The sequence below is a fragment of the Lineus longissimus genome, chromosome 15 (assembly GCF_910592395.1).
Source record: "Lineus longissimus chromosome 15, tnLinLong1.2, whole genome shotgun sequence".
NCBI classification, from domain to species: domain Eukaryota; kingdom Metazoa; phylum Nemertea; class Pilidiophora; order Heteronemertea; family Lineidae; genus Lineus; species Lineus longissimus.
The window spans coordinates 9,232,053-9,250,191 of NC_088322.1; the positions used below are offsets into that span (position 1 = coordinate 9,232,053).

Consider the following 18,139-nt stretch of genomic DNA (forward strand, 5'->3'; position numbering starts at 1 on the left):
ATAGGATCTACCTCTAAGAACCGTGGTAGATCATTGCAGTGGAGTCCCAGTTGACACCACAGGGATAGGATCCACCTCTAAGAACCGTGGTAGATCATTGCAGTGGAGTCCCAGTTGACACCACAGGGATAGGATCCACCTCTAAGAACCGTGGTAGATCATTGCAGTGGAGTCCTAGTTGACACCACAGGGATAGAATCTAACTCTAAGAAAGGTGGTATCAATCAATCAGTCAATCAATCAAATTGTCATCTCTATAGCGCAACCTTGGGACTGGCGCTTTGGTGAGAGTTCTGGTGGCATCTTTCGTAAGATAATTGAATAGACATGAGCCATCATTGACAGTGACGAGTCGAAAAGAACTCCCAGGTTTAGTACAGGACCATTGGCAGCATTTACTGTTACCCCAGCAACAGAGATCGATTCTATATTCACAACGCCAATAGGCGCTGCTCCGTGCCACACAGCTGAGTCTCAGTTTTAACTGGATTCCTTTTCAAGAGGTGTTCAGTGAGCAAGTCTTGTATGGACAACAGACAGGTTTCGACTTCCGTCCACACAGTCAACACTGCCTCTTCCTGTGCATCTCGCCTGTCACGAATTGCTGTGTATACATACTTGATTATCGTCGGCAAAGCCATGACTTTCCGTAGGATGTGCACTGATAAGGTGACCAAGTGGCAGCACATATATATATCAGGAGGAGGAGCGGTCCAAGAACTGAGCCCTGTGGAACCCCTTACACAAGTGGACTACAGCAGACCGTGTTCCCTGAATAGTGACGTGTTGGTATCGTCCTCACAGATATGATATAAACCAATCCGATTGTCACTGTTTAGGTAATTCCAAAGTCTGGGAGCACTCCTGGAGAGGGGTTGGCCTCCAAACTTCACTTCCTTGAATCTTGGTTCGCGGAGGACCTGTGATTCAGATCTCAGTGGCCTGGTTGGTAATTACCGTTGCAGGAGTCCCGCTAGGTACACGTATATACTGGCGCTCTGCCGTTGATATCTTTGTGGACAAGTGTAAGAATTTTAAACTATAGAGAGCCAGTCAAGCTCCTTGAGCACGGGCGTTATGTGGTCACGTTTTTTTAATGACGAGTCGCGCGGCACTGTTCTGCAACACCTGCAACGTGTCCAGGAGTTCCCCATTGATGTCAAACAGGATAGCTGTACATTCCACCTGCACGGTATCTACCATGAACTGGAAGCAATCATTCCATGAATTGAAAAAAAAGAAGACAATTAAAAAGACCCCATATATTTCTGTCAGACAGCGTCATAGCATGGTCAATCGTGGTTATATAATATTGTGGCTCCAGTCCTCGCTTCGGGCATGTTTGAATTTTGTTGCGTCGATTGTCTGTGGATGGCGTAACTCTTGCCGCTTGAAGTTTGAAAAGTCCTAGAATAGAATGTCAGGGGAACAAATGATTCTATCATGCAGTTTAATCGCTTCGCTAATTGACGGCCATGGTTTCTATATAACCATATACCATAATCCATTAGAATACAACAGGCCGGACACTTTTTCTATAGGGGGAATTTTCGACCTCTACACCGGCCCATTTTTTATGGCGGTGCTCAATGTTTGCGATGTATTCAACATACTTTGCGATGTATTCAACATACATACATACTGCATGTACAATGTAGCTCAACCATGAGGCAGGCAGCAACGTGCATTAATTGACGAGGTAGTAATATTATAAAGTAGGCTATTATTGGAAGTACCATCAACGAAATTGACATATTTTAAGGTTTTTTAGAATCGTTTATTAAAGTTCGTTTTCGACTGGGAAGAATATACTTTCGTATTTTTGATTTTATTCATCGGTTGATCGAGATTGCACAACAAGAAATTTGGGATTCTTACCGATTATACAATGCATGTCAAAACTGTATTAGAATCTTTTGATGACTTCTGAGGGGGTGGGTGGGGTGTGTGCATTTGCCCCTGCCCCACCCCCGCTAGCTTGTACGCCAATGTATGTACCAGCAGTATATCAGAGTCTACCAGCCTGGCACACTTTACATGTACATGTACCTGATGAGGTCATGGAGCCCGGCGACAAAGACCTCCAGTCTTCGCCCCTGATTGTAATTATTTCACGCTTTCAGAGAACGGTAGAATGTATATTCGGACTATATACAAAGAACTAAACCTCGAGCATTTACAAAATGACAAACAACTTGATTTATTTTTATTTCTGAAAAGCTAGTTATATTTATAACTTTTAGCAGTATAGTATAAGACTTTTTCTCAAAAATTTGGTCAGCGTTTTTATGTTACAATATAAGAGGAAGCAGAAAAGGAACGTTATAATTAATTAGCAGAGTGACTTCTTTTCAAAGACATGATGAAACGACATCAACAAAAAAGAAAATTGCGTACTCAAATTGTAGCCCACCACATAAAAATGGCAACAAATCACTTCAAGAGCCACATTATTGGTGGAAAAAATGCAACATAGACTTGAAAGTGGAAACATGGTTTGGGTAAAGCAGATGGACTTAGTTAAACCGGAGTCTTTTAAATAAGAACGACTCTGGTTAAACTTGGACCTAAGTTTCTACAGATAACTTTGCATAGGATTATACTTGGAAGTACACAGCTCCATAGGCTTACGAACTCATAATGCTGGTCCATGACCAGACTGTCGGCTGTGTATATATAGCAACGTTTAGACTAATACTGTAAGTAGACGCCCTTATCACAGAAATGAAAATGCTCAACCGGGACAGGGCAGTGCCTTCGATAACTTTATCTATCTACGAACTACATTCCAGCGAATCTGATCGCCAATACAGTTATTCTTAAATATACAGCACTACACAACACTACAATGATTGTAATTTCGAAAACGTATTGTATTCAAATTGTCATAGTGTTTCGTCTTACGAATACAGACTTCAAACATATTCCACTCTAATGACTATCTTGAAGGGTCACGCAGTACCACTATTAAAACAACAGCCAAAAAAGTGACCACCGTAATCCACTATTTTATATCCGATACCATTCCTGATAAAAAATACCCAATTTATGATTGATAGCCAAGTTTCAACGAGTGTGGCCTATCATGTCTATATTTGCTTCCTCTTTCGTCTTAACGCAAAGTAGAAGGGAGGTTTAGCCTACTTCCCATCAAGATTGGTTCAGGACTCGTCAAGATTACAAAAATCACCAACACTTCGGATCGAATTTCATTTAACTTGACTAAGTTTATATAAATACTACATTACTCGACTACAAATTGATTCGATATGTTTTCATAATGTGACCAGTTGCCATGATTACGACTAGAAACAATTCATGGAATGTATAGAACAAAATGTTATAATTATTTTTGGTTGACCACCTGGAAACCAAATGACAACGTAGTGAAATGCAAACACCAATAATCCAGTAACATAACTATTACCGCCATACAGTTAAGAAAATGTAAACAAATTAAATTCATTCCACTTGTGCCGATTCCTACACCATTAAACGATTTCAATCCCCAAGGAAGCAAGGGCGTTGTGTTTGTCGCTTTGCATTGTTTAACCGAAGAGGGAGGCTTCAGATTAGCAACGAAAGGGAAAACACATGCGGAGACGATTCATCCTCGCCAACTCCTTCGGCAGCATTGGACACACAGCAAGGGGCCGTGTTGCCCATCAAAATAGGCTTACACCTTTATTAGAATTCATAATCAACTCAGAAGAAAATCATACAAAGAACTTGTAAACTTGAAAGCATGGATAGCGCCCAGTCAAAAATTACAACAATGACACAGGTAACTTTAGACTTTAACTATGAGGTTTTAGCCAACCTATCTACTGTCTTGTCAGTACGCCGGTTTCTCCTATTTACAACAAGGAAATATGAAATTATCAGCAACGTAAAAAAATAGCATACATATATAATGAATTTTCCAAAATTCACGAATTCAGTTGACTGGTTCGATGACTCTTAATCCAAGAGGTTTCAAAGAATCGACCCAAAATATTTACAAAAAATCGTTTCAAACTGCCTTTCAGTTATGCAACGAAATTTGATTCCTCAAAAAAACGACCTCGTAGGAACTGACAGCTGATTTTCAATCATCGGATCCCTGTCAATTTACCAGTTTACAATTCCGAAAACGATGAATTAACAGCTAGATTTCAATTTTAAGTCATTGACAAAATTTTCGGCTGCCGAAGTCCCTTTTCAAAGCTACATGTATCAGTAATGCGAATCTGTGCTTTGTCGTCTAGAATGACTATCAAATACTTCATCAGAGAGTACGGAGTCCTTTGAAGAAAGTCTATTCTGCCTTGTGCTCCCATTGGCTACTTTTCCATTCGATAATCCGGGGCTCTTCGGCGTTTTCGGTGACGTCAATGTTTCCCGTGATGATGTCATATGTTTTGGGGGCATTTTCAAAGCTGCGGATTTCCCCGATCCCATATCTACTGTTGCGGCTTTCTTCAGCATCCGCGCCTGCGTGTGACTTGGCATTCCTGGAGATCGTGGTGATGCACTCAGTGGAGATCGAACTGCAAAAAAACAACAATAATAAATTAGGAAGTGGAAGGATGAAGTGATCTTGCGCGAAAATCTGATCATCTTTGCTGAAAACCAAAATATGGGGTTTATGGCTTTACCTAAATTAGTTCAACTTACACATAACACACTGAGCAATTATTACCACTTTGCAAAGGCGCAGCTAACAATAAAACCACACCGGGACCCTCCAATGACGTCATTTTGAGTGTTCCTAAGGTTCTACTTGGCACCTATCTACGGCGAAAGCAAACCCAGGTTTGGCTACTCTTAGCTTGGAGAGTACGTGGCTTCGAGGGAAGATGAAATGAACCACCACAGGGCAGACTCCTGCGCAGTCGCGTAACTATCCTTCGATCGGCTTGGAGAATGAGCAAAACGAAGTGTGTTGTACGTATGACAATGGAGATGTTATAGGCCATACCAGCTTTCATTCGGCAATACCATCTTTGTATTGGATGCATTGTGGTTTATATCTTTTAGACTAGTTTTCTTCGAGCATGATGATTTCAAACTATTCTTGCGTGAGGCAGTCGATACAACATGACACTTGCTTTAGTGCTGCTCCGAGTTCCATTTGGTAAACGTGTTGAAAAATATGCATTATCTAGTACAGTTTTTGATTAAGTGACCCTGAAGGTACGTTGGGTTCGGGTTGGAGGGCATGCAGAGGATGTGTATACAGGTGTATGTTTAGGCTTGATAGGCGAAGGATTGATTTTTAGATGTTTCAAGCAATAAGTGCCATATATATTCAGTTGATGCAGTGCAGTTGTCGTGCATTGCGTAGCCCAACGTCATATCACAGAAGGAAAGAGGTCAATAGAGTGTATTAAATTAGCAGTGATCATCATCACGAAGTTGGCATAAGGGACCCTGCAACCGCGTGAACTCAGCTAAATTACCTTTATTCCTTCAGAGAAAATTCAAAGAATTGAATAGAAATGCAAATGATGTGCAAATGGTGACCATATGATCATACAAAATAAAGAAGAATAAGTGCACTGTTTACGTGAATGATACGACGATCGGTATGATGGCCATTAGTACCTAGAGCGCATCAGGATTATGATGAAGCTGAATGGAAATAAGCGCATCTTACAAAAGATATGAAGTCGTGGCAGTGTTGAAGACATGACTTTCAACTTTTTATCTTTTAACATAGAATTGTTGAAGTTGTTCTTAAACTAAAACAAAATGACTATAATTTTAAACTGATTGCAAGGTAAAGCACTGATCAAGCATTTTAGCGAATTAAAGAGATCAGTCCAAAGTTCTTGGACCACCTGACCCTATCCAGACAGCAAACCGTTGCACAGTCTCGATTACGCTGTCGGTAAAAACGGGGCGAAATGATTTGTCTGTACAGACAGAAAATGAGCGTGGGGGTTAATTTTTCTTTCCACTTAATGCCACATTGTTAATTCTAACACGTCAAGGTACACACAGGAAAGGACGTCACAGCATAACAAAACAAAGATTTTTTACAGGATATGATGAAGGGATTTTGATGACTGAGGAAAGGAACATGCATTAGAGGCAATATCAATGACGTCAGATATGTAAATGAGCGGATGACGCCATTAGTGCAAATGAGCAGTAAGCTATGTATAGCACGAGTTAATATGCATGTTACACTTACTATACACATGCATGGGCTAACGTTTTTGCCCATGTTTAGTTTGACCTGTGAAAGGGTAGAAAATACGAATTAAGGGACCAGTCGAAATAACATCGTCTTGAGCGACTCTCCTCCTAAGGCGTAACCCCATGCATGTCCATATCAAAAGTTAGTTAGGCTTGTACAATTATGCCATGATAGTAAGACAATCTATAAACTGTGTTAAAAAACTAAGGGTTTAGCTACTATATATGGCATGTACACAAAGCAGTTAATGAAGGCATGTTCTCGTAATTTCACACTACACTACACCCTAAAAATTTGAAAAAAAATTGAAAATTACCCAATCAAAAATTCTACCACTTTTTCTGTTGGAGTTTTGTCAATTTACTTTTGACTGGTGTAAATTATCACAATAGATAAATTTATAGATTGATCTAAATATGTATAGATCGAAACAACCCACTGTCTTATCACTAAAACACGGACAGGGAGAGAGCCAAAACGAATATGTTGTGATTGGCTAATTCCAAATGACTGAGAATCGGAGATGCATAATTGAGCACATAAGACATCTCACTAAATTCTACTTTTAGAAATCACCAAATACCTACCACTTGCTGAAGAAGATGCTGTAGTCGCCGCTTTTCTCAATGGCGCCTTTTTTGTCGGCATCGGACTCCGACATGGCGACGAAGCCCGGGAGGATGACCTTGAACTTGAAGTAGACGGTCCGGATGGTGTCCGCCTCGTTGTGAAAGCTGCGCGAGACTGTGAGGAACCAGATGGAAGTAGGAATTTCTCTCGGAGCTCGGTGTTTGTTCGTCCTTTACCTGAAAATGGATGACAAGCTGGTAATCCAAGGGTAACGTTATGAAAATGGTAAGCCCTTTCCTCAGGTAAAGTCATGAAAATAGCCTTCACATCAAAAGTGGTTGATGAGGAAGCACATGCAATGTTTGGTTGTGTCACTAGCTTAAACCACACGGCAAGAATACATAAACAACGACTCAAATAAGTTGGTCAACCAGAAAGCGGTTTTAGTCGTGTCTCCTTTTTAAAGCACGATAATACATTCTTTTTTTGAGTGCCCTTACTGGCAAGGAGGACAGTTTGATTAGGAACAACTATCTAATCGCTGTTGAGCTCGGGTTTCTCATGTTCCTCATCCTCCGATACCAGGGCCTGGCTGTTAAAACAATTTTTTTCACTAACGTTGGCGTTAACTCAACATAGCGTTATCTCCTTACATGTAGCCTTAACGCCAAGTTAAGTTAACGCCAGCGTTAGGGACAGTACAAAACTTGTCTTGAACAACCGGGCCGAGGGGTTTTGAATATACTTCACTCTCGATATTTGTGTGTGGGATAGCAGTGCAAACCCTGAATCTCAGAATGATGTTTCTCGGCCACTCCGGATCCGTCACCGACTATCTGCCTTTGGCGTTGCTAAAACCAGAGTCTTTTAAATGAATGATTTATTTGAAAGACTCTGCTTAAACCCTGAACTTGGCGACCCTGCGGTGGCATTGTCAGCGTATGCATTTCTGAAGTACTGAAATGCTATCTAATCCGACTACATGCGTGTCACGTCAGGGTCACCAAATTGTAGCTAAAGGGGCCAGTCACGTCCCCGATATCTAAGCGAACTATTACTGGCCACTAACAGTGTTTTTTCTGAAGCTACAAGCTGGTAATTCAGAAGTGTATCGTGCTTTAATGTCTTAAATGTTCCCCTTGGAAAAAGTGTTAGCCACTTCTCAATATTGATGGATTAAGGTATGGTTCTAAGCAGACCTATGAACTTCAATGCATCAAGAATTAAAGGTGCCGCATAGAATCCGTTAAACCCGGGACACTCCACCCTAGGACATTTAAAACTTCTTCACAGGTACATTTTATACCACATACACTCCATCAGCTCTATTGACTATTGAAGTACCCACAAATGTATGTACAGCATGATTAATGTATAGTCTTGATGTATATGAATATAACAATTGTTGCGGGTATATAACATTTGAACGTTGTTAGTCATATGGGGAAAGAAAAGTCCAAACATGAAAGCAGTGTCACAAAACACTGAAAATGAGAGAGATAAGTCATAAAAGAAATGCAAGACCTCCGATGGGCCTCACATCACAAAGCCTTTAAGACACCTGATTTACATACGATGTAGGTCGACTTATCGTTAGTTAAAGGGATGATATAGGCATAGTACATGTAGCATTGAAGCCTGGATGTTTCGGGAACGGGTAACGTCATGCAATGGCACACCCGTTTATCTTTTTCGGCATCATGATCATTTGTGGCAGTGGTAAATTTGCCCCAGTAGTTCTGATGCCTTTGATAAGTGCCAGTGACGGACATGTCTTGAGTAATCGAAAACACAAGACTATCGTATGCCTATTTTCAATCTGAGAAGGAAGGGGTGAAATTTGAATGAACAAAACCAATTTTGGTGAATAATCTAAAAATATTCATCAAACGATCTGGGAGGAAGACGGAGCAATCTGGATTCACCAATTTGATTGCATTTGTAACGGATGAAAGTGCCCCAAAATGGACTAAGTTAATGGGAAAAGAAGGGTATGATGCCACATGGAAAATGCAAAGCTTCTTATTTTCAGAATATCTGGTTTATCCCAGGAAAATTCGGCTTTGCATTCTCATGGGACATCGTGTAGATGAACATAAAGAAAAAGCTTGTTTGTTATTGCGTGTACAATATTGATATTTTGACTTTGTAAAAATTGACCTACCAGTCATACCTCGCCCTATTTTCCCTACGGACGAAAAGGTGTCATACATGTACGTAATGCCATACGTGATAAGAAAGTCATAAGTGATGAGGTTATACGTGTTAAGCTCGAATGAGAGATGAGTAGAGCTTGCACTAGATGGCAGACTACATGTTACACTCAGAACCATGCAGAGGCCGAGTAAGCTCAGCCTCTGTGCCTGAATATCAATGCTGAGTTAGAAAATCCGAGCAATCCTCATCGAATTCCACACGATCATGAAAGTCAGTCGTTTTTACCAGATTTGGGCATCTCTAAATCTTTCTGGGAACTTTTTTAATCAAATTACAAAATATTTTGTAACTAATGCGATCAAAATCAAATTACAAATCTGTTGCAACTAATCACAAACAATTAAAAAATCACAAAATGTTTTGTTACTAATCACAAACATTATTGGCGATTAGAATTAAATTACAAAATCTTAGGCAACTAATCACAAACAATTGGCGATTCAAATTAAATTACAAATCTTTTGTAACTTATCACAAACAATTGATGATTTATTATTTTTTAAATAGTAATGAATTTTTTAGCACAAGATCTTCAGTGATTAGTACAAGTAACAAGACAGGCAGGACCTATACATGTATTTGATTAGCCTTGGATAGAGAATTTTAAAGACCGAATGTTACAATCTCTTAAACAAGAAATGATATGGGGCACTACTCTTACCTCTGCAAGGATCGTGATTCTCCAAGAATTTCTCCAGTCGCTCCCATCCTCCGCCAACTCGCACCATCACACAGCTGTTAAGGAATCGGACTAGGACTAGTTTTCTGTTGTCTCCAAACTGCAAAGAGGAGCACGGAGAATGCGTTTTTAGATTTTAATACACGAAATACATGTTTTAACAGTTCACTTAAAACGGCCAAGAAGCTACTCTCAGCCTCTCAAAATTAAGAACTATTGATTGAAAACAAAATGGGCGGGCTGGTTAATTTAAGTTAATTTGGACCAAATTAATTAATTGATTTTGATATAATTCAATTTAACCAAATAATTTTGACTCTTCATAAGATTTTGGGCAGAAGATATTGGCATTGAATCCTTACCCTATATTTGCCCTCTCCAACCTTCTCCACCTTCAACTGAGACTCGCAGTTACATTTTGAGACTTCTCGTTCTATTTCATCTTGGATCATCTCGGATTCTGTCATCTTCTTGGGCTTCCGCTGAAAGAAGGTGATGAAAAATATGTGCAGCACTTCGTCGTAAATCTGGGAATATCTCCCTCAGTTGTGTCAATTTTTTAACACCAAGGTCTTATACAGAAGATGCAATACAAGTACCTACTTATGTGAATATGAGGTTTAAAGTTGCAGCGTACTGTGGAACGGACAGTGTCACCCATTTAACATTCAATTCAATTGGACGTAGCAAATTAACGTGAAACAGTGATATTGGGTGATATGAATAAAGACTAGCAAATGCTTTTACTTCAATTGTGTACAGAAAGGCCTAGTGTAAATGTACATGGAGTTTTAGATAAAAGCATTTGCTAGTCTTTATTCATATCACCCATTGTATCAAAATTCAAGAGTCTGCAAAATACTTCTTCCGAAAAAGTGCATCGCCCCTTTCTTCATATGCTCATTACATCAAGACAAACTGGACCAATAATATGATGTTGCCATGTTCTGATAAAGGGGTCAGCTGATGGTCGTGCAAATGTATGAATTTTGGCCTCAAAATCATCCTGTTCAACATCATCTATACTTACGTTCTTGTCTGGTTTGAGAGCATCCATGAACTCCTTGTAGTCGATCTCACCGCTTCCATCTTTGTCAAAGATTTTGAAGACTGCCTGGAGCTCTGTTCGATTCGTTGGGAATTCTGAAGAAAACGAATGAAGACATCAGTTGCAATGGAATTCGAGGCACGATGACTTTTCAAAAACATACAATACACTCGACTAACCTGTGTTGGATTTAGTAGAAGATGAGTGTAGGAATGATTTTCAAATTTGTTAGGAAAGTGACAACACCATCCTAATACGATACCAAGTTGATTTAACTAACTAATTATAGAATATTAAAAACCTACTTGAAGACATGATTCCTTCGATAAACTGATCTCTTGAAAGCACTCCTGTCTTGGCGCCCGACTTTTGTCTGAACACATCAGTTAGACGATATTTCTTGTCGTGAATCCAGCCGAGGTATCGCTTCCTCCATGAGTCAAATTTGAAGTTTTTGAAGCCTTCCAACTGAAATGACAAGAGACCATCAGGAATTGAATTACAAAAATTAATTACACTTGGTTGGTGATTTAACAATATCTAGTAATCATTTCTCTGGATGCGAAAATTCGCAACGCTGCAGAGTTGTTGATTTCACTATACTTGGCAACCATTTCACAGTGAAATCCCGACTAATTTTTGAATTACGAAATGTGTAATCAGTTTGTTAATAATTCTTATCGTTATTATAATTTAAGCACAAACTGATGGTCATCACTTGCAGAAATATTTTTAATCAGTAATTATTTTCATTACAATAAAGCTTCATTTTTCATTTATTATTGAAGTTGTGCCGCTAGTAAAAGTAGTTAGGAGAACAAAAATTACATACCTCTGCTTGTTTCACCGCCAATTCCTGCAACTTCCGCTTCCGTTCAACAGAATCCCGCCAAACATTTCGCCACTTGTTGTGACACAGCTGTATTCTATGCTGGTATGCTGTGTCATTGGACTTCTTTTTACCAGGGTCACTTCCCGTAGAACTCGAGGAACTTGCACGAGACCTACTACGTGGTTTAGCCTTTACTGATGGCATCCTAGATATCTTCTCTATAGATTTACCCTTTTCTGATAATATTTCGTGGAATTCCTAAAAAGAAAGCGAAAAATATTAGGAAACCCAATCACAAAATTCATACAAATAATTAGTTTTGAGCAGCCCGGACTAAATCTTTAGGCGGGATCAGCCTCCAATGATAGTTCTTTCAAGTTAAATTGGTTGAATACTCATTTAAATTCATTGCACTTGGCCCTCTCGCAACATCAGTCAAAGATATTCATTGAATTATGAAGATTCACTTACGGAATGTTCTTTGAGCAAGAGTTCAGTGGTTGGAAGATTTTCGGGAAGTGGCTCTTTGTCCTTATGATGCAGGTCATTTTGGGCTGTAGTCAACCATTCAAGGAGTTCCTCTGTCATGGCGGCGTTACCTTGGAGATTGTTCAGGGCCTCATGCAGACGTTGGTGCCTGTTCTTCGTTCGACTTGAGACCTAGATCAGAAATGAATAGAAACTCAGGGTCAGGGAAAACTTTTCTTTTGTTCTCAGGTCCTAGCAAGACTAAGTAGGGCATGATGCGATATTACACCAGCTATGAATAATAATCCAGTGTCCTTCTTTCGATCAAGAATCCATAATTGACGCATCTGAACTGAGCTAACAACTTCGGAGTCACAAACACTCTTTTTTGCATTATCATCATTGTACAAACATGCCAGTGTCAGATATTAAAATATTTCAACTTACTTGGTCCCACCGTGTTTTTATCACAGTGACGTTATACTTGACAAATTTCTTAGCACTTGGATGGCAATTTCGAAGGATATCTTTCCCCATGGTCTCCACTCCACTAACTATGGGTTCCATATGTCGGACTTGGGTTTGGAATTTCTAAAGAACAATAATTGATATGACATTACGAAATATGTTATCAATCGATAATAGAGGCAGCAATCCTGACAATATCAGGCCACTTCACTCGATACATATTAACTCCCTCGGAATTCAACAGGGTCAGAAACATGCGTAAGGAGAAGTCGTGTTGTATGCCCTGTTTGCAAGAGGATGTCAATTAAGCAGCTGCAATAACAGTACATGTGTCGAAAAAAAACTGTGTTAAGTATGGGACTTCTACTTTATAAACGTTCTGTCAAGAGTATCAAAATCAGAGCCTGACCGTGCTATAGTCAAACCTTTACAGTTCTTTTTCAATTTCATCCCCGTCATATGGGCCATCGATGTGCATACATCATTCATGTAGATATATTCAAAAATGATTCGAGAAGTGAACGACAACAATTTCAATAGTTTTCATGTTTATTTCAATAGTTTTCAAGTACATTTCAATAGTTTTCATGTACATTTCAATAGTTTTCATGTACATTTCAATAGTTTTATGTACACTTCAATAGTTTTCATGTTTATTTCAATAGTTTTCATGTACATTTCAATAGTTTTCATGTACATTTCAATAGTTTTCATGTACATTTCAATAGTTTTCACGTACATTTCAATAGTTTTCATGTACATTTCAATAGTTTTCATGTACATTTCGATAGTTTTCACGTACATTTCAATAGTTTTCACGTACATTTCAATATTTTTCATGTACATTTCAATAGTTTTCATGTGCATGTATATCTTCTGAATCACGAATAAGAGTACGAATAAATGGTGGTGCATTCGGAACTGCGGACGAATTTTGAAATAAGTTATTCAAGTTAAGAACGCTATTACTTACATCATGTTTATCAATTAAAGTAACGATATCTCCCTCTTCTTCTGGTAATGGACGGAACTTTAACTCTGCCTCAGCATTTGGTAACCATTCTAATATCTTCTGGACATTGCTCTTGAATTCTTCAGCCTAGAAAGTATGGCATATGATTTAATACATACTGATGGAATAAGCAAAGGGATTCCATTTCGTGGATGTTGATGACGTCTGTATTTGCATTGCCCAAGCCATTGCGTTTTGAATGGAAAACACAGTTCTTTTTTTCTTTTGATATCAGACTAATAAACCAAAAACTTTTTAAAAGGTTTTGAGTTGATTAGCAAAAAGTTTTGGGTTGATTAGTCAGGTATCAACTACGTTATAGGGCATCATCCGACTTTACACTTTAAGCCTGGTCTGTCTTGAAACCTTTCAGTAGACCTCAGATGAGCTGCTCAAACAACGCTTTCTGGTCGGTACCAATTTATACACCTGGGTGGAGTAAGTCACGATAGACAGAGAGACCTGCTTAGAGTCTCACGCCGAGTGTGGGGACTAGACCAGGGACCACTAAGACTGATATATAGAATCAGAGCCACGAGACCGCAGCGGCCTTAAGAATTATATAAAAACAGACAGAGAGACCTGCCTAGAGTCTCACGCCAAGTGTGGGGACTAGACCAGGGACCGCTAAGACTGATATATAGAATCAGAGCCACGAGACCGCAGCGGCCTTAAGAATTATATAAAAACAGACAGAGAGACCTGCCTAGAGTCTCACGCCGAGTGTGGGGACCAGACCAGGGACCGCTAAGACTGATATATAGAATCAGAGCCACGAGACCGCAGCGGCCTTAAGAATTATATAAAAAATCAAGCGCTTACTATTTTTAATGCTTCCTGTAACCTCTCCTCCTTCTTTGCGCTCAGGTCTAACACCCGCTTCCATTTGGCCTCAAGGTGATGGGTCTTGTCCTTCAGCTTATCATCAGAGTCGGACGGTTTAAGCATCTGTTTTACTGACTTCTCATAGTTGATGAGTTCTTGCATGAAGGTCTAAAAACAAAAGACAGAATTTCAATTATTAATTGACGACTGATTTAATGTTAAGACCACTGGGCAGTTTCTACATAACCCCTTAAGTTGTTCATTACGTGCTCTTAACAGTTCTAAACAAACTTTGTAAGCGATTTTTTCCACAACTTGCGGTTTTACCTTATGTTGCTCATGTAGGAATTCTATCGTGTCAAGGTCACCAAGCAGTGGATTTGATTCTTTGAGGTCCTCTTCGATCCTTGTCAACCAATCAATCATAGACTGGATTGCATCCGCATACTGGCCTGAAGACAGAAGAATGCTGTCCAGGTGACTTTGCCTGAAAAGTTAAATCAGAGAAAATGTTATGATGTCAGAGAGCAAATCTAAGGCTATGATAGAGGAACCGCAAATGTTCAAGTTAACTTTTTGGCTTTTTCCATCCAGGTAGACCTATTTCCCTCGAGTTTTTCACATATCGTTTAATACGCACCTCTCTGTAGCTACATTCCTCAACTGTGTCCACTTCTTCTTCAGTTCGTCCAGCATGGTCTGCAGAGCATCCCTGTCGGGGTCGTTCTTGGTACAGCGGTCCTTCAGGTTCTTCCCCAGCCGCAGCGTGGTGTGGTAGGTCGGGTATTTGGCGTGGAGCTGGTGATTAAACCGCTGCGAGGGAAACGGGCATAATGAAAAAAATGTCGCATAAATATAACGGGTACAGTAGGTGAGGCTGAATACTAGCGAACCGGGATACACTGAAACCCAGCCACAGAGTGGGAGCGGCACTAGTAAAAAGATTGTCGAAGAAGGTTAAGTCACAATCTTTTTATTCCAAAAAAATTGAACCTGATGATTATTATGAACATATCATCTTAACTGCATTGCCATTATAATGTACGTGACAATGTATTTCATTTTATTTCAGGGCAGCTATATGGGTCGGATAAAACAGACACACGGCTAGGCCGACAGCAGGGGACATCGACACCGCTTCTTTTTGGTGGAATTAGTCGGCAAATATCATGTATATTCATGTCACACACATGTGGGTACATTTGTATACTCGAATGATGAAATGGGGTAAAACAGACGAATGTGCTAAAGATGCCAATAAATTCATTTTAAAACAACGAGAAAACACTTGAACAGCCAATACAAAAAACTAATTGTGCAGAATCCTACTGAATGTGTTTGTCTTTGAATGGGTTTTAATGGCAGCCATTTTTTTCATGCAACTTTGTGAAATATTTCGTGATGTGAAACGCACGTGCTTTTTGGCAACTTAGACGAAATCCAGTATATTTTGTTTATCGCGATAAACTAAACAGTGTTTCCGAAATGGGTGTCCGTATCAAAAGCAATTCTATTATGTCACTTAGTTCTCCAGACAAGGAAGTATAATTTTCAGGACTGACTGCTCTGATGTTGGCATTGCGTATTATATTTGTAGGCATCAACCAAAATATAAAGCTTGTAACTGTAAACTAACCCAATCAACTTCCAACGAACGACAGATGCGAAATGTGCCTTCGTTGATTCGCCAAATTGAATTTAGCTTGCAAATGAGTACATACGTTCACGTCACAAGTGACAATCAATGGCACAGCCAATGCATGTTTCAAATTTCAATATGTACATTATTAATAAAATAATCTTGTATTTATTTTCAAATCGTCCAAATGCTCATATCTGACAGAGTTGCCAAGATGCAAATCTACTGTACAATTCTCCATGCACTCAATGCACAGGAACTAAAAACCGACTGGCATGCACACTCCGGATCCATATTCAAGCCTTTGCACGCGTAAGTGTTTGTTTTTTTCTAAGTATCAAACAAAAGGGCACGGCATCTAAATCATCGTATCTGGTCGTATCTCAACACGAGATGGTGACCTGGGTACGGTCATACTAAAGACAAAGAGTATCTTGGGGTAACTTTGGGGTAAAGGCAATATTGTTCTCTTCATTTGATTTGTATTTTTTCGCATTCCTGAGCGTGATTCAAAGATACCTTTTTCGAAAAACCGTATCATATGTGGGAACATGAACAAGGGTGATACAATACAAGTGACATAATCAGAACATGCTATGTTTACCGCGAAAAACTCATCTAGCTCGTCTCTAGATATGTTAATGTCTGTTTGTACTCTGTCTGTACTCTAAATACAAAATCAATCAAAAATGCAATAAAAATCTATGAGACAAATGTGGTGCAACGCAAAATAGGACATGTGATGTGCGATGTAAATATCAGTAAAATATTCATGGTACATTCATAATCAAAGGTATATAAGAGATGCACATCCCACAAGGAGATGCTCATCTAATCAACATGTAAGAGGAGTAAATGTACATTTTAATGACAAACTGTCCGAAAAGGTCCAAATTTGATGCTGGCTTTCGTCAAATGTGTCGAAAGCTTGCCTGACATCGCTTGTCAATAGGTAGTTAATCACGGAGTGGTGTTTACATTGGTGTTGTCTTCTGTTTTCTTTTGGTAAACAGCACAAACATAACCTCTAACCTAACATTACACACATGTACAGAATACAGTTGATTTCACTCTCATTTCAAAGGCATTCCGAAAGTTGCGGAGATACGTTTTCGTATTGATTGGAGAGGTTGGGTTTATCAATTCGTGATTTGTGATCTGTGACATATCCATTATCAGAAAAATCGTCAGTGTATATACAAAAAAGATTAACTAGATTGAAACAAGTCACTGACGGAACATTGTTTTTAAACTCGTCTAATTCCTACGAACGAAATTTCTTTATCTCAAAAAACTAAAAAGAGAGAAGTGTTTGAAGACAGTGAAACACCAAACAACACTCCATACGACTTCTAGTCATAAATTTTCTTCACATACACTATAAGATTAGAGAAAACCTCATGCCTCCCAGAATCCTTGCATGATAGTTCCGGTTCCCGTCAGTGGCGCATGCGTAAAAAAGCTTAAGTTAGATTTAATCACACTGACTTCTGAACCCAGACCATTCCTAGACAGACATATGATTAACGACAAGAAAGGCCGCAGGGGCGGGGGAGGGGGGGGGGGGGGCAGGATGGACATTTTTGTCTTGTCAATACGAACACGTACAGCAACAGGAAGTGAAGTGTGTTCTGTGGCTGTGATTGCACATCACCTGTTTCTTTTCGCATGGCATCACAAAGAAGTTTGAATTTTATTTGAATTATCGCAGTTGTAACAAAACACATGTTTCTTATGCAATGCCAATGACAGATAACAACATTGAAGACATAAGCGACGGTCAGACATAGATGTAGTCATACACGAAAGTGTCAATGGGGGAAAAAGAATTGGTCTAGGTTCAGAGATATCCATATCATTCACAAATATAACAATTTTACCAGGAACATTATGATTCCAAATTTCTTCCGATCGCTGAAGCACCGCGGTAACTGTTTACCGTAGATAATAAAGGGTTAAAAATAATGACATAAATAAAAAGTATACCTTAATAACCACATTCACAAAGTATCACTAAATATCTCAAAAACAAACGACGAAGCCGGTGTTCACCAGGAAAGAAATAACTGTGTAAGCAACCTACTACTTGCAGTACGTGTGATGGCATTATCAGCATGCAGTTTCTGGTGTTCATTTATCTAGGTCAACTGGTCAGTAATGCATAAAAGCATTGCTTGTTCAAGTTGGATTGATGAGA

General features: G+C 39.3%; 1 protein-coding gene across 1 annotated transcript in view; it reads right to left on the minus strand.

Moving 5' to 3' along the window:
- Positions 1-2,175: 2,175 nt before the first annotated feature.
- LOC135499414 (uncharacterized) overlaps positions 2,176-18,139 on the minus strand; it is a 75,814-nt gene continuing 59,850 nt past the window's right edge. The window contains exons 25-39 of the mRNA XM_064790157.1: positions 17,823-17,873; positions 14,944-15,116; positions 14,631-14,790; positions 14,301-14,471; positions 13,440-13,565; positions 12,446-12,589; positions 12,002-12,190; positions 11,531-11,788; positions 11,004-11,166; positions 10,681-10,793; positions 10,013-10,132; positions 9,633-9,750; positions 8,919-8,942; positions 6,772-6,990; positions 2,176-4,529 (exon numbers count right to left, since the gene is read on the minus strand). Of these exons, the coding sequence (XP_064646227.1) occupies positions 4,216-4,529; positions 6,772-6,990; positions 8,919-8,942; positions 9,633-9,750; positions 10,013-10,132; positions 10,681-10,793; positions 11,004-11,166; positions 11,531-11,788; positions 12,002-12,190; positions 12,446-12,589; positions 13,440-13,565; positions 14,301-14,471; positions 14,631-14,790; positions 14,944-15,116; positions 17,823-17,873 (2,343 nt within the window). The 3' untranslated portion in view covers positions 2,176-4,215. The remainder of the gene's footprint in view (positions 4,530-6,771; positions 6,991-8,918; positions 8,943-9,632; positions 9,751-10,012; positions 10,133-10,680; positions 10,794-11,003; positions 11,167-11,530; positions 11,789-12,001; positions 12,191-12,445; positions 12,590-13,439; positions 13,566-14,300; positions 14,472-14,630; positions 14,791-14,943; positions 15,117-17,822; positions 17,874-18,139) is intronic.